The sequence below is a fragment of the Papio anubis genome, chromosome 10, assembly GCF_008728515.1.
Source record: "Papio anubis isolate 15944 chromosome 10, Panubis1.0, whole genome shotgun sequence".
NCBI classification, from domain to species: domain Eukaryota; kingdom Metazoa; phylum Chordata; class Mammalia; order Primates; family Cercopithecidae; genus Papio; species Papio anubis.
Window position 1 is genome coordinate 54,776,014 of NC_044985.1, and position 16,667 is coordinate 54,792,680.

At 36.6% G+C, this 16,667-nt stretch overlaps 1 protein-coding gene across 6 annotated transcripts in view; it reads right to left on the reverse strand.

Moving 5' to 3' along the window:
* The window catches only part of TLK1 (tousled like kinase 1), a 166,493-nt gene that overhangs the window by 44,548 nt on the left and 105,278 nt on the right, over positions 1-16,667 (reverse strand). For all 6 annotated transcript variants that reach the window (XM_031651351.1, XM_031651352.1, XM_031651354.1 and 3 more), the window contains 3 exons: positions 14,195-14,305; positions 13,941-14,077; positions 10,289-10,477 (listed from right to left, as the gene is read on the reverse strand). In XM_031651351.1, coding sequence (XP_031507211.1) covers positions 10,289-10,477; positions 13,941-14,077; positions 14,195-14,305 — 437 coding nt within the window. The remainder of the gene's footprint in view (positions 1-10,288; positions 10,478-13,940; positions 14,078-14,194; positions 14,306-16,667) is intronic.

Below are 16,667 nucleotides of genomic sequence, written 5' to 3' on the forward strand. Positions count from 1 at the left end.
AAATGAAACCCATTTCAGATTTGTGATTGCTAAAACAGTAAGGTAATACTTCTGTTGGTTAAAGCTAGGTTTGTGTGATTTGTTACAGCAGCCATACTGCACAATTACTGCAGATCTTCTTACCTGGAAGTAGAATGCTCCTTTAATAAATACCTAAAAACACAGAAATGGCTTTGGAATTGGGCAGGGGACAGAAGCTAGAATTTTAAGAAGCTTAATTTCTAAAGGCTGGGCACAGTGGCTCACATCTGTAATCCCAGCACTTTGAAGGCCAAGGCGGGTGAACTGCTTGAGGTCAGGAGTTCGAGACCAGCCTAACCAGCATGGTGAAACCCCGTTTCTATTAAAAATACAAAATTTAGCCTGGCATGGTGGTGGGTGCCTGTAAATCCCAGCTATTTGGGAGGCTGAAGCAGGAGAATCACTTGAACTCAGAGCGAGACTCTGTCTCAAAAAAAAAAAAAAGGCATAATTTCTAAAAAGTTTAAACAGGTTGTTAGCAGGCTAAACGTTATCAAAAAGAAAGGATAACCTAGAGAACAGAACCCTGTGCCCAAAAGGCAGAAGCACAGAAGATCACCATAAAAGATTATTCTCAGATCTTGAAACCAAATGGAGTTTGGATGGATTTTGAAATTCCACAGGAATGTCCTTCCACTGCTTTGTGTTTTGAACATGAATGTCTATAAACTGTCATCAGATACCTGTCCCACCATCGTACTGTGGGAGGAGGTAACTTGCTTCTCGAGTTTCAGTTTCACAGATGAAGAAAAACTGTGTCTCAAGGTGGATCATACCCCAAGTCCCACTCATATCTGATTTATTTGATGAGAATTGGAACTTCTCATCAAAGCTCAAAGAGGAAATCTTTGAGCTTATGGGATTTAGATGAGCCAACACTGTAACGGGGATGTTGAAATAGGGTGAATATACTCTGCATGTGGAAAGGATGCGAATCTTTGGGGGTCAGGAGGCAGAATAATGGTTTTCCCAAAATGCCATATCCTAGTCTTTAAAAAAGCTAGATTTAAATGGGATCAAGTTTGCTCATCAGCTGATTTTAAGATAATTACTTTGAATAATACAGCTATGCACACACAGAGGAAAGGAAAAACAACATTTTATTTGCAGGAAACTAGTAAAAGTCACAGAAAAGGTAATATCTGAACTAAATTAAAAAGAAGCAACAGCAGGAGGACAGGAAGAAGAAATGGGGTATTAAGAGGCATGATGGGCCCGACGCAGTGGCTCACGCTTGTAATCCAAGCACTTTGGGAGGCTGAGGTGGGCGGATCACCTGAGGTCGGGAGTTCAAGACCAGCCTGACCAAATGGAGAAACCCCATCTCGACTAAAAATACAAAATTAGCCAGGCGTAGTGGCGCATGCCTGTAGTCCCAGCTACTTGGGAGGCTGAGGCAGGAGAATCACTTGAACCCAGGAGGCAGAGGTTGCAGTGAGCCAAGATCCTGCCATTGTACTCCAGCCTGGGCAACAAGAGTGAAACTCCATCTCAAAACAAAAACAAAACAAAACAAAAAAAAACAGAGGCATGATGACCCAAGAGTACAGCATGGAGATACTCAAGCAAAAGTAAAAAGGAATGCAAACTGCAGATTAAGGAAATATCTTCTGCTTGTTTGCTAAGACTTTTAGTCACAGATCAATGTTAAATTTTATCTAATTTTTTAAAAATTTTTGTTATCTATTAAGATAATCATATGATTTTTCTGTTTATGTGAAAAATTACATATATTTTTCTAATCTATAACCAACCTTGCACATCCAACATAAACCCAACTTGGGGTCTTCATAAACTAGCATTTTTACATCTTATACGTTGTGTTTGTGTTACTATTTAAGATTTGTGCATTTATTTTTACAAGTGAGATTTGCCTGTAACTATCGTTCTTGTACAGTCTTTGTTGAGTTTTGGCATCAAGACTATGTTGACCTCAGAAAACAAGCGGGAAGCATATCTACCTTTCCTGTTCTTCAGAACAGTTTGTAAAAGACTGGCACTATTTCATCCTTAAATCGTTGATAGAATTCTTAGATGCAGTTATTTGGACCTGAAGTTTTTCTCTGAATAAATGTTTAAATTACAGATTCATTTTATTTAATAGTTACAGAATTATGTGGATTTTGTTTCTTCTACTGTCAGTTTTGGTTCCATTGCATTTTTCTGTAAATGGGTCAATTTCACAAAGATTTCAAATTTAAGCAATTTTATATGTGTTGTTTCCTTTAAATATCTAGAAACAGTAGTAAATATTCCTTTTTTCATTCCTGGGGATGGCTGTGGTTTTTAAAAATCAGTCATATCAGTTTTATTAGGTTTTTCCCCCTACAAAAATTTTAACACTATTTTTAAAAAACTGGTTTATTTTCTGTATTGTATGTGTGTTTCCTATACTAATTTCTGCTATCTTTTCCCTCTTCCTTCTTTGGTTAATTCTCTTGCTCATTTTCTTTCTAACTTATTGAAATAGATGCTTAGTTTGTAAAGTTTTAGTTTTTCTCCTTTTCTTACATACGTAACTAAAGCTGTAATTTTCTCTCTAGATACTGTTTCATATTCATTTTATCAATTTTGTTATGTAGCACTTTCACTAACATTCATTTCAAAATATTTTGAAATCTTTCATTTCAAAATTTTCCCTCATTTTCATTGGCACTTTTCCACTAGCTTTTAGTTACAGATTTCTAGCTAATTGCATTGTGGTCAGGGAACATATATAATGATTTCAATCATTTTCATCCCAGAGTTCTACCAAATGACTAAAGGAGAAAGAATACCACTCTTACATAAACTTTCAATCCTGTGAAATTTGCCGAGGCTTGCTTTATAACCAATTTTTTTTTATAGTCAACATTTTTAAAAGAACATGTATTCTGCAGATGTTGGGAGGTATTCTATATATGTCCATCGGTTCAAGTTTGCCAATCCCATTAAATCTTGCATGCATCGCGTGTTTTGTTTTGTAGTGCTTTATTTTTATCTACATGTTCTATTTCTAAGAAATGTGTTTAAATCTCCCATTATGATTTGTGGATCTATTATTATGTTTTTTATTTATCTTGAGGCCATGTTATCACATTTATATAAATTTAGAATTATTACAGCTTCCTAGTGATTTCAACCGTTTATAATAACCATTTCATTTCTAATAATTTTTTTTTTGCCTTAAATTTTACTGTGTCTGATTTAATATAGCTTTCTTTTGGTTGGTGTTTGCCTGAATATCCTCTCTAAACTGTTATTTCAATATGTCTTTTTTCCCTCTGGCTGCTTAAGAATTTTTTTCTCTTTGCCTTAATTTTCTGAAATTTCACTATGATGTGTATAGATGAGTTTTCTCTTGTTTTTGAGACAGAGGTCTCGCTCTGTCACCCAGGCTGGAGTGCAATGGCATGAACATGGCTCACTGCAGCCCTGGCCTCCCAGGCTCAAGTGATCCTCCCACCTCAGTCCCCCAGGTAGCTGGGAGTACAGGCTCATGCCTGGCTAATTTTTGCATTTTTAGTAGACATGGGTTTTTGCCATGTTGTCAAGGGTGGTCTTCAACTCCTCAGCTCAAGCGATCCACCCACCTCGGCCTCCTAAAGTGGTAGGATTACAGGTGTGAGCCACCGCACCCGGCCTCGGTGAGTATTTCTTTTCATTCACACCCCCTGGAATTTGCTGGCCTTCATGAACCTGTAGACTGATCTTGTTCATCTGTTTCTGAAATACTCTTAGTTATCTCATCCTCAAATACTGCTTATGCTGCATATAGGATTGTTTCTCTAAAGACTATCAGCTACCTTGTCAATAGTAATAATGCAAGTCAGAAGACAGTAAAAATCGTCTCTTCAAATAACTACCAATCCAAAATTATAAAACCAGTAAAGATATCCAAAGAATGAAGGCAAAATAATTTTCAGACAAACAAAAATTGGTCACTACCAACAGACCCCTCTGTAATGTTCCCTTACAAAGGAAAATCTGTAAAGGGTATTCTTGGCAGAAAGATCTTATGACAGGTATAGAAATAAGTAAAGAGCAAAAAATAAATATGTGGATAAAGTCCATATGAACATTGACTAAGCAAGACAATAATGATGTCCTACAGGTAGACACATGTATATATGTGTGGTCTGAGTATAGAAACATGCTCATACTGTAATAGAGAAAAAGAATAAAATAAACAAAAACTGGTCAATGCAATAAAAGGTGAGAAAAAAAAAAAGAAAAAGGGATGGAGACTAGGTAGGATAAACAGAAGCATAAAGACCGACCAAATTTAAGCCCCAATAAGTAATGACATGAATTGAAAAATAGATTAAATTCTCCAATGAAAGAAAGATTTTTCAGACAGGATTTTTAAAAAATCAGTTATACATTTGTCAAAACCCACAGAAGGTACAACATCAACAGTGAACTCTAATGTAACTATGGATGATAATGATATGTCTATGCAGGTAGCATATGTGCCACTGTGGTGTGGGATGTTGACAGCAGAAGTGAATGTACCTGTGTGGGGACAGGGGTTAGGTATATGGGAACTCTGTAGTTTCTGCTCAATTCTACTGTACTACTGCCCTACTACTACTGCCCTACTACTACTCTAAAAAATAAGTTTATTAATTTTAAAAAGAGATAAGTAGTCCACTAATAACGTTATATAAAACATATCCCTTTTTTTTGAGACAGGGTCTTCCTCTGTTACTCAGGCTGGAGGGGAGTGTAATCACAGCTCACTGCAGCCTTAACCTCCCGAGTTCAAGCAATTCTCCCACCTCAGCCTCCTGAGAAGCTGGGACTATAGGTACATACCACCACATCCGGCTAATTTTTTATTTTTTGGTAAAGATGGGGTCCTGCTATGTTGCCCCGGTTCGTCTCAAACTCCTAGGTTCAAGTGATCCTCCCGCCACAGCCTCCCAAAATGCTCAGATTACAGGGCTGAGCCACCACACCCAGCCTAAAATACATTCTTAATTTAAAATTAAAGCTATAATGGAAAAGCAATGACCTCTAAAACTTCAATAATATAAAATATGAGGTAAAATATTACTTACTCTTAACTTTGCAGTCACCCTCTGTGAAACATGCAACATGTAAGTCTAATAGATATAACCAAAGCTTAATTTGAAATATATTTTAAGTAAAAATCTTGGTTAAAATGTATTAGCAAAGAAAAATCAATGCAAGTGTCATCAGACTTTATCCAAAGACAGTATTAATAGTAAATCCAAACCATTTACTCTGAATAAAGTCTTTGCAACTAAAATTACTAGTTATCACCTAAAAAAACTGACTCTTGCTAATAGTTAAAAATAAATTATAAACCAAAAACCATGCCAAGTATATGCATTACCTCCCACAGTCTTTTCAACAGTATAATGTAGATACTTTCACAAGAAAATGGAGACTCAAAGAAGTAAAATAACTTACTAAAAATAATCTGGGAGAGTTAAGTTTGGAATCCACATCTGTCTGACTAGAGAACCTAAAGTCCTACCCACCACATCTGGATTCCCCACCCCTGGGCCACAGACCAGTACCATCCATGGCCTGTTAGGCCGCACAACAGGAGGTGGGCAGCGGGCCAGCAGGCATTACCACCTGAACTCCACTTCCTGTCAGACCAGCAGTGGCATTAGATTCTCATAGGAGCACAAATACTATTGTGAACTGCTCACGCAAGGGATCTAGGCTGTGTGCTCCTTATGAAAATCCAATGACTGATGATCTGAGCTGGAACAGTTTCATCCCAAAACCATCCCCGAGCCCCCACCCTGGTCCATGAAAAAACTGTCTTCCACAAAGCTGGTCCCTGGTGCCAAAAGGCTGGGGACTACTGTACTACATAACAGTAACTTCATTTTCTATGCTAATTTCTTGATAGATAATAGAACTAAAGATTCATAACTTGACTCCTAATTATACTAGATACTCTGCACACAAGCCAAAGCCATTTTCACTAAGCAGTGATTCAAAAGAAGTTTTAAAAGATAATTCGCCAAGTAGAGATGTGAAATTTAGTGTCAAAAAAGCATTATTCAAACTGCAGTATGTATGAATCAAAGTGCTTCTGTGGCCTTTTGCCCTATTTAAACCTATAATCTGATTAAGAATGCAATCAAATTGCTATGTAGTACCCATCACTTCATTTGCCACAGAGTTAGTTTTAGGTCAACGTATGGAATAAAACGGGATAGAAATGAGAGAAGACTATGACTATTAGACTACAATTAAAGTTGCTAGCATCTTGGAAGACAAGTAGTAAACAAAATACCTGTGACAAACCAGAAAGATAATCTATCAAAAAAAAAATTAAATTCAATCAAATGTGGTTTTTTTTTGTTTTTTTTCCCTTGAGGCCGGGTCTCACTGTCACCCAGGCTGGAGTGCAGTGGAGTGATCACAGCTCACTGTAAACTCAAACTCCTGGGCTCAAGAGATCCCCCTGCCTCAGCCTCCTGAGTAGGTGGGACTACAGGGACATGCCACCACACTTGGCTAATTTTTATTTTTGTAGGGATAGGGTCTTGCTCTGTTGCCCAGGCTAGTCTCAAATTCCTGACCTCAACGATCTTTCCACCTTGGCCTTCCAAAGCACTGGATTACAGGCATGAGTCACTGCACCCAGCCTAAATGTTTATGTATTATAATTTAGTACTGACCACTTTCCATACACCAAACACTGTGGTAGGCATTGAGATTACAGAGATAAAACAGTGAAATAAATGCTACAATACACACAGGTATGCACAAAATATCATGGCACCTAGCTTGAGGGGCAATAGGAGAAACCGGGTTAAAAAAAAAAAGGTTAGAGAGAACTTCCTTTTGAAGAAAGCATTTAAAGCATCTGAGCCAAGTCTTAAAGGATAAATAGGAAATGAGACAAATGAAGAAAGGTAACGAACAAGATAAAGTCACAGAAGCAAGAAAGCACAGTCCATTTAGAGAATTGAAAAAGTTTAACTTAAGATATACATAGGGCAAATGTTGGAAAATGAGGCTAAAGTGAGAAATAAGGTTTACATAAAGGGTCTTCATGTGGGTGAATTTTATCTAGAAAGTCACTGACAGAGGTTAAACACGGTGCGACATGAAAAACAATAATCTAGGTTAATAAAAAACCAAGGTCCTATACTAAGACAGTGACCGTGAAAATGAAGAATGGAGCAAACATGAAAATGTTATGGAAACAGACACAGAGAATGAGGGAAAGGGAAACATTAAGATGACAGGCAAGTTCCTAGTATCATTACCTAAGTGGACACTGATGCTGTGACTGAAGAGATAGAGGGTACTTACTATGGTGATACCTCAAAGTAATAAGTAACTCCCATCTTTCATGTATTAAAGAAAAGCTTTCAGGAGGAAGCGATAACTACTGTGGGACTTAAAAGACTAACAGAAATTAAGACAATGGGTGAGAGTCTGAATGTTGACAGTGAAGTAGAAGTACTGAATGATGGCAACAATGAGGCCAGAGAAGGAAGAAGTAGCCACATCAGAAGTGCTTTATAAGCCATATTAGGACTTTTGGGTTATATCATTCAAGTATTGGAGAGCTTTGTCAGGGTTATAAGGAAGATAATGAAAGGATCACATTTTTATTTCAGAAAAATGACTGTACGACATGAAAATAGACTGCAGGAAGAAACCAAAATTGAAATGGGACGAGGGAGAGATTATAAAAATAACCCAAGTAAAAGATAGCATTAACTTGAGTTAGAATGAACGGTGTTAGTGGGAACTTACATAAAGGATGAGTGGATATATCTGCTATCTAGCAGGACTGGGTATCTACAGGGTAGAGTTAAAGCAAACACACACTTTCCTTTTTTTTTTCTTTTAAAGAAATAGAGACAAAGTCACACTACGTTGAGAGGCTGGTCTCAAACTCCTGGACTCAAGCGATCCTCCCACTGCAGCCTTTCAAAGCACTGGGATGATGGTGTGAGACACCCCATCTTTCTTTTAACATAACAACCCACCAACCCAGTCATTCACCTGTGTTTTTGTTTTTTCTTAAACAAATTTACTAACTTACAAAAAGTACAGTTCTTTTTAAAAATTAATGATAGTCAAAACGTTCTAATTGTAACTTACAACAGCTCAAGAAAATTAAGAAAGGCTTTAAGAAGAAAGTACATTTTGAGATGAACTTTGAAAGATTAATATTATCACCATTTAATCACTAATGGATTAAGAAAAAAATCAACAAAATCTGGCCAGGTGCAGTGGCTGATGCCTGTGATCCCAGCACTTTGGGAAGCCAAGGCAAAGAGGACGGCTTGAGCCCAGGAGTTCAAGACAAGCCTGGACAACATGGGGAAACTCATCTCTTCAAAACATAAAAAATAAAAAAAAATAAAATCTGTACTTAAAATGTTAAAGGTGACAACTACAATTCTTACATGTGAGAGGATGGTAGTGCCACTCACAGAACACAGAAAAGGGGCAAGGTGTGCGTGTGTAAAGACAGACTGAATGGGAAAGATAACAGTAAATATAAGGTTTTGTTTGTTTTTAGTAAATATAGTTTTGAACAGGCTGCATTAGAAGTTCCTGTGAGACATTTAAGTACTGACAGCAACTAAGCAGGATATGATATTCAAGACTGAGAAAGAATTATCTGATACTCAACAGAGAAAAGTGGGCTTGAGATGGTAATTTTGATGTCAGCAGGATGTACATGGTAACTGAAACCCTAAGAGTAGATACTACTCAAGGAGAATACGCAGAGTGAGAAATGTGATGGCCTAGGACATATCCCTACAAGTCATGTACATTTTACAGACTGGTAAGTAAACAATGCCCATAGAAAGATACTGAGAAGATGCAGCTGGATGAGTTAAAATGGAAACTGAGTATCTTAAAAACTAAAAGAGTCTTTTTGGAAAAAAATAAGTCAACAATATTCAATGCTGCCACGTAAGTTAAAGACCCAAATGTTACAACATTTAGCCTCAGGAAGATAATCAAGAACAACTTCAGTTAAGAAAGGGCGACTGGAAGACAAGGCAGAAGAGACTACAAGGACAGGCAACTCTTTCAAGACGCCTAGTTATGAATAGGACAGACAGAATATAGAGACTAAAGGGATTTGTAATTGAGGGAGAGTTTTTTAATGGTTTTGCTTACATGTTTTCTGAACAGAAGTTAACAAGTAGAGCACAAAGGAGGTATCAACGGAAGAGGTTCCTGATACAGTTGCGGATGGGATTCAAAGCATGGATGACAGACCATCTTTCAATAGAGGAGAAACAAATATATGACACACAAGACATTAGAGGGTGTATGTATTTTCTCTTTTTTTGAGACAAAGTCTCACTCTTGTCCCCCAGGCTAAAGTGCAATGGCACTTTGGCTCACTGCAACCTCCGCCTCCCGGGTTCAAGCAATTCTCCTGCCTCAGCCTCCTGTGTAGCTGGACTTACAAGTGCCTGACACCATGCCCAGCTAATTTTTGTATTTTTAGTAGAGACGAGGTTTCGTCGTGTTGGCCAGGCTGGTCTCAGAACTCCTGACCTCAGGTGATCCACCCACCTCGGCCTCCCAAAGTGCTGGGATTACAGGCATGACCCACCATGCCCAGCCTATGTATTTTCTACTCACATGAGTTTACATAAGTTCTTCTAGAACAGAAAATTTATATAAGTTTGGATACATCTGTATATTGAAATTTTAACAATGGTGTTCTCTGTGAAATGAGATCATAGTCTATATTATTTTATTATTTTTGTCCTATTTTCCAAATTTTCTACAATAAGCATGTAACTTTTAAAAAATGTCTTTGTCCTTTAAGTTATAAAGCATAACTCATTAAGAAAGAAAATCCAGAAAATAAAGAAAAGCAGAAAGGGAAAAACAATACCTATAACCCACTAATGAACTGCTTTCACAGGTTGAGAAAATATATAAATGGCAGTTACATTACTTCATTCTCTCTGACAAAGGAATGTGAATGGAAACACTAAATTAGAATAATCCAAAACTTTCAATTGATTCTTAACTGATTCAGACACAGAGGAAAGGGTGAATTCTGGTAACCTCTTAGCTACCTAAGTCTCTGTTTTAAAAGAGAATTGTTAAATCTCTGCTTAAAAAGGTAGAATTCAGATATTTGGGGGTATTAATTTAGAGCTAAATTTTCAATACTGCCTTCCTTCCTGGTCATAATCAATTTTGCTATCTAAGTATTAATTATAAATAACACCCACTAGTAACATTCACGCTCAATGGCAACAATTTTAAAAAAGAAAAATTTTAAATGGAGGCTTACAGTTGTGGTAAATTTGGTCTAACAAAGGGATCATTCTCTGCTCCATTGACTGCTTTGTTTTTCCTTTGTTTTGGTTCAGAATTGGTAGAGGGTGCCTGAGAATTATTAGCTGTGGGAGGTTTGCGTTTGGCTAGAAGTTTCCTTTGCCTTTCAATATCTTCCCTTTGCTGATTCACCCATTCTTGTTGCCTGTGTAAAAATAAACAAATAAAACCATATTAACCTTCCATTACTTTTCATGGTTAAATTGGAAAAAAATGCATAAAAAACATGAAAAACCATATAATATACATTTGTAACCTTCTGGTTCCACTCTTGTGAACCGACTTGTACTTATCTTTCAGGTCTCATGTGAAAGAATTTTTTTAAGTGAGGTGTTCTCTAAACCCCTAGATTAGGGAAAGATGTGTTGCCATATATAATTTCATGGGACCTTCTATCTCCCCACCTCATCCTTTCTAATAAATATCATTCCTACAGATGCTCCATCAGAAAGTGTCCGGTTAGACGACATCACCCCCTAAGAACAGAGACGGTGTCTATTTATACAGTATCCTGTTGTATCCCTAGTACCTAGTGTAGTGATCAGCACTTACCTGTTGCTCAATAAATGTTTCCTGAATGAAATAAATAAATGAGCTAAAACAAGCCCCCAAACTATTAAAGTATGGGGTACATGTTACACATGCGTCTCACCACAGTATTTGCAAACAAATTTACAAAAGGCAAATATGAGTTTAATATGAAGAGAGTTATTTTCTAAATCTACTTTTGTTAAAAAAAAAAAAGAAATCGGGAATGAGAAGTTGGTGTTTTGAAATCAAACAGATTAACCTTAACATAAGAAATTTATGAGAAAAAAATTTTTCATAATTTAAGGGAAAAAAAAGACAAGAAAATAGCAAGAAAACTTAGCACGGCTCTGAAAAATGGGAAAGTAACAAAAATAAAATTAATGCTTACCATTCAAGAATCTGAAACAATTTTGCAAATAGCTCCCTAATTCTAAAAACGAATAGATACCATGTTGATTATTAAAATGTAGATTAGATATTTTAGCAGTTTGAGCAGAGCATTAAGTAGTTAACAGTGAAACTTTTAAAAACCAACTTATCATACAACACCTTAAGCTTATTCTAACAGTAACCATGTTTTCTTTTAGGTCACCTCACTATGCCAATAAAAATTTTCAAATCCTATATGGTTGCGATACTTAGAGCAAGTCAAATATTTCATGCCCTCCTCTCCCCAACCATTGACACCAGAACTAAAGGGCTCCTACTTTGCTAATGCAGAATTGACCTTACACACATCCCCTTCCCTATGGTTTTAGTGATGAAGTAGCAGAATATGACAGGAGTGAAAAAAATCAAGAAGAACCTAGGTAGAAGATTAATAGAGAAAAATCTCAAGAATAGCAAAGTGAGAACAAGACTTTAATCCAGTTTTCATTTAGAGGCAGGAATAAATTTCAATTTTTAATAACTAAATCTTAAGGCTATTTTAGGGCACCATCAGGATGGTATAAATGCAAATAAGCAGTAATAATCCTAATGATTAAAATATTAATGGAAAGAATTACTGGAATAGATATTAACAGCTGATTATTCAGGGATGACTATACAGTTTAGAGATTATTATTACTTTTTATTTATTTATTTCTCCTCTCATCTTCTAACCACTCTGGGTTATATCACCAATTATAAATGGCTTGATATAAACATAGTAGGTCCTCAATAAATGCTTATTAGTGAAAGTCAGGACATACAAGTAATTATTTTCTTTTTTAGTAGTTATTTTTTGAGACAGAATCTCACTCTGTCGCCCAGGCTGGAGGGCAGTGGCGTGATCTCAGCTCACTGCAGCCTCCACCTCTCAGGTTCAAGTGATTCTTGTGCCTCAGCCTCCCGAGTAGCGGGGATTACAGGCGCACACCACCACTCTTGGCTAATTTTTGTATTTTCAGTACAGACGGGGTTTCACCCTGCTGGCCAAGCTGTTATCGAACTCTCAACCTCAGGTGATCCTCCCAACTCAGCCTCCCAAAGTGCTGGGATTACAGGCATGAGCCACTGCACCTGGCCTCTTTTTTGACAGTTAAGTGGAGAAATTGGAACTACTGGTAGAATTTATATTTCAGAACATTCATATTGATTATATAACCATCTCTTTTATTCATTGCAGGACAACTACAGGTCTGGGTTTAGTAGCAGAGCCTCTTGCTCATAAAACACTAAAAATTTACCTTCTCCTGCTTTCTACTTTACTGTTGATATGTTAGTTCATGCTTTAATCACCTTTCATCTGGATATCCCTCCATCTTAACTATCAATAACATTCATCCTCTTTCTAATAATATTTTCACATTACCATCAATTATTCTACAACTATCACTGTAGATATCATTCTGATCACGTACACTATATGTAAACCTTTAACAAGTCCCATTATCTGCGGAATTGAAACCCAAACTCTCTAATATCACAAGTACTTTATCCTTTGTTTCACTGTGGTATAACTAGCACAGCTATGTTGAAGAAAAGATGAATAAATCTGCTGAGAGAGAAGGCCATTCTGTGGCAAGTCCTAGGAGGCAGTGTTTGAACAGCAATGTTGGTGTGATAACAAGTGAAGAGAAAGTTTTGCCTCTATTTCAAATAACTGGATACTCTGGAAAAGCTGATGTTCATGCTAGCATTACTCCCGATTTTCAAGTTTAAAAACATTTTCCACCTCCCATCCCCAAAAAAGGAGTAGCATATTTAGCACTCCTTAACACATAAACAGCCAATCAATCCTTATCTACCACCATCTGAACTCAAGAAAATATGGTAACTATAATTTCTCTGTTTTAAAGTTTGATCTGAAATGCAACAGAAAACCAACCACCACATGTTCTCATGTATAAGTGGGAGCTAAACATTGGAGACACATGGACATAAAGATGAGAATGATAGAAACTGGGGGCCACAAAGATGAAGAAGGCAGAGATGGGGCAAGGATCGAAAAACTATTGGGTACTATGCTCACTACCTAAGTGATGGGTTCAATTGTACCCCAAACTTCAGTATCAGGCAATATACCCTGTAACAACCTGCACATATATCCTCTGAATCTAAAAGTTGAAATTAAAATAAATAAATAATAAATAGAGTTTACCTCAGAAATGCTAAAGCCACATGTTCAGTTTAACTGATAAATGATTTACTATATCTGAGGCAAAAGAGAAGTTTTTTTCCTTAGGAATAGAGAGCAGGCAAGTGCTGAATATTAACACGTAAGGAATGGGGAATGGGAAAAAACTAAGTAGGAAAATCCTAGGAGATAAACACACACACACATCTTCCAGTGAAATTAAATTTTCAACAATTTCCCTCTCAAAATATCATCTGTAAATCTAAAGGTTCAGTTAATATGTCGGAAAATCAGAGTTAGAATAACATATTATATTCCATAGACGAATGCTAATTAATCAAGAAATTACTAAGCTAAAACTATAATACTCTTGGTTTCATATCCCTTTCAAATGTACTAAATTCTATGATTTCAGAGTAGTGAGGAACTGGAGAGCACAATTACAAATCTATAATCTTTTAAAGCAATGAAAACTCAAAGGAATACTAAAAACTTTTAAATGTTAAGAATGACTAACTTCACAAGATTCTGAAATGCAAAACCATCTGTCCATTGTTCAGTAAATGAAGCGCCATGTCTAACTGTTGTAAAATGCCCGAGGCGTAATCGATCTTGCATACTCTTCTCTCTGCTTGACAATTTTTCTTGTGTACTCTGAAAAAAGGAGAAAAAAAAAATCGTCACTCAATTTTATTCATTAATTTATAAAAGCATACAAAGCAAAAGCGGCTAATGAAGGGGAAGAGAAAATTTACTCAACTTTTAGCCTACCTTTTCAATAAGAAGTTTCTTGCTCATTGATATGCACTTATTTAATCGTTCTTTGTATTTTTCAAGTAATTTTTGTTGTTCATCTATTTGCCGTCTGAGATCACAGTTAGCCTATGACATAAGTAGAAAATGCAAAAGGTCCAGACTGGGGAATATGAAAAGCTTAGAAATATTATTGATGTTCTAAATAAATTGTATACAGATAGGAATAATAATATAAAATATCTGAGTATGATACAAGAAAAAAAAAAAGCCTACTTAGCCATGAGATAATACTGTTAAATGTTACTTAAGTGTACAGTGGAAAGTACATACAGGGAAGTTTGTATCCATATCCACCGCATTCGAATCCATACTCTAAGGTTAACTTTGGCTAAGTTACAAGAACCTTAGTTCAGCTTTCTTACTTCTAAATAGAAGCAACACAATCTACCTCACTTTGTTAAAAATAACTAAAATATGGTATATAAAGTATCTATCACTTAAAAATAAATGTGTTTTCCTCTATCTCATAATTAACAAATTAAATGTGAGTTTTCCTCTATCTCTTATAACAAAATATTTTCTCCACTGAACTTATAAATGACATACACAAGTTGCCTACCCAACAGCTGTCCTCACCACTCTTCCTTAGCAATAGGATACTAATTCTGTTCACTCTGTAGGTGGCCATATGCTCAGAAAAGAGGCCTCTCTCTAACATCAAAAGATAGGCCTGATTAGTACAGTGGCAAGAGAATAACCTATAGGGCTTGTTACAACAGATTACTGGGAACCATTCCCAGAGCTTCTGAATCAGGTCTCAGGAAGGACCTGAAAATTTCCATTTCTAGTAAGTTCTCCAGGAATGTTGATGCTCCCGGTCTGAGGATCACGGTTTGAGAATCAAAAGTCTAGGCCAACCATGGTAGAATCCACAAGACAAGGGCACAGTATTTTGAAAGTGCTGAGAGAAAATAATTGCCAACCTAAAATTAGATACCCAACACAATTGTTCTTCAAGGAAGAGGAAACAGAATTTAAAACCAATAGACCCTCAGCAATTCAAACAAAACCTCAACAATGTGTGTATGATGCATATGCAACTTGAAACCTGATTCTAAAATTTCTCTAAGACTGCGAAGGGCCAAAAATAGCCAAAATGAAGAAGAGGATGTATGTTTAACCATGTATCATGACTTAATATAAAGCTACATAATTATAATCACCCAAGCCCCCTTCTTCCTTAATAATGGAAATTTAATGTTTTATCCTGGATTGCTATCTGCCTAGCCAAAAGACTACAGTTCCCAGCTTCCCTTGCAGCGAAGGATGGTTAACGAGATGCAAGCAGAAGTTGTTCAATGAGACATCCAAGAAGGCTGCACACAGAATTGTGCTTCTTGTTCTCTGCTCCCATCCTCCCTCCTGTTATCTGCTTAGAAAGCAGACATCATAATTGTGATCCTAATAGATATATAGAATCTTCTTGTGACCTTTGACATATAAGCCATGAACTAACAATGACAAGGTCCCATATGATACTGAGGAGTAATAATATCTGAGCTGCCCACTTCTGTTCTTCTCTTGAAAAATAAGCTTCTATCTCATTTGAAGGACTGTTATTTATGTTCACTGTTACTCACAGCCAAAAACAATTGATAAAAATTGTTTTATCAACAATGATAAAAAGATGCTGCAGTACTTGTGTAGAGACACAAACAGAACAAGGAAGCATGATACAGAACACAGAAATAGATACACTTGTATATTGGAAACAAGATTTTATGATGATAGAGCTGGCAGTATGAGAATGAGCTTTTAATTAAATGGGGATGAACAATGATTATCCATATAGAAAGAAACTGAAATGAAACCACATCATGCCATACCAAAAATCAATTTCAGAAAGACTAATAATTTATATTGAAAGATCAGCTGGGCATGGTGGCTCATGCCTGTAGTCCCAGCACTTTGGGAGGCCAAGGTGGGAGGAACACTTGAAGCCAGGAGTTCAATACCAGCCTGCAGACTCCCAGTTCCACAAAAAATAAAAAAAAGTCAGCCCGGAGTGATGGCACAAGCCTGTAGTCCTAGCTACTCAGGAGCCTGAGGGAGAAATATTGCTTAAACCCTGGAGTTTAAGGTTACAGTGAGCTATGATCCCCCACTGTGCTCTAGCCCGGGTGACAGAGTGTCACTTAGGGGGGGAAAAAATGACCAGACTAAAAAACTTTGAGAAATAACTGCTATTACACAGTAAAATGGAAAATGTATACGCCCTGTACTCTGGCTATGTCTTTCCTAAACATATACCATAGAAAAATTCTTTCATATTTGCCCTGAAGACACGTACAAAGAATGTTCTCAGAACTGTTTATATTAGAAAAAGTAGAAATAAAATGTCAACTAAAAGCAGAAAAGATACAGAAATTATGGTATACTCAAAACGCCTTACAATACTGCAGTGAAATGAACAAACTACAGTTATACT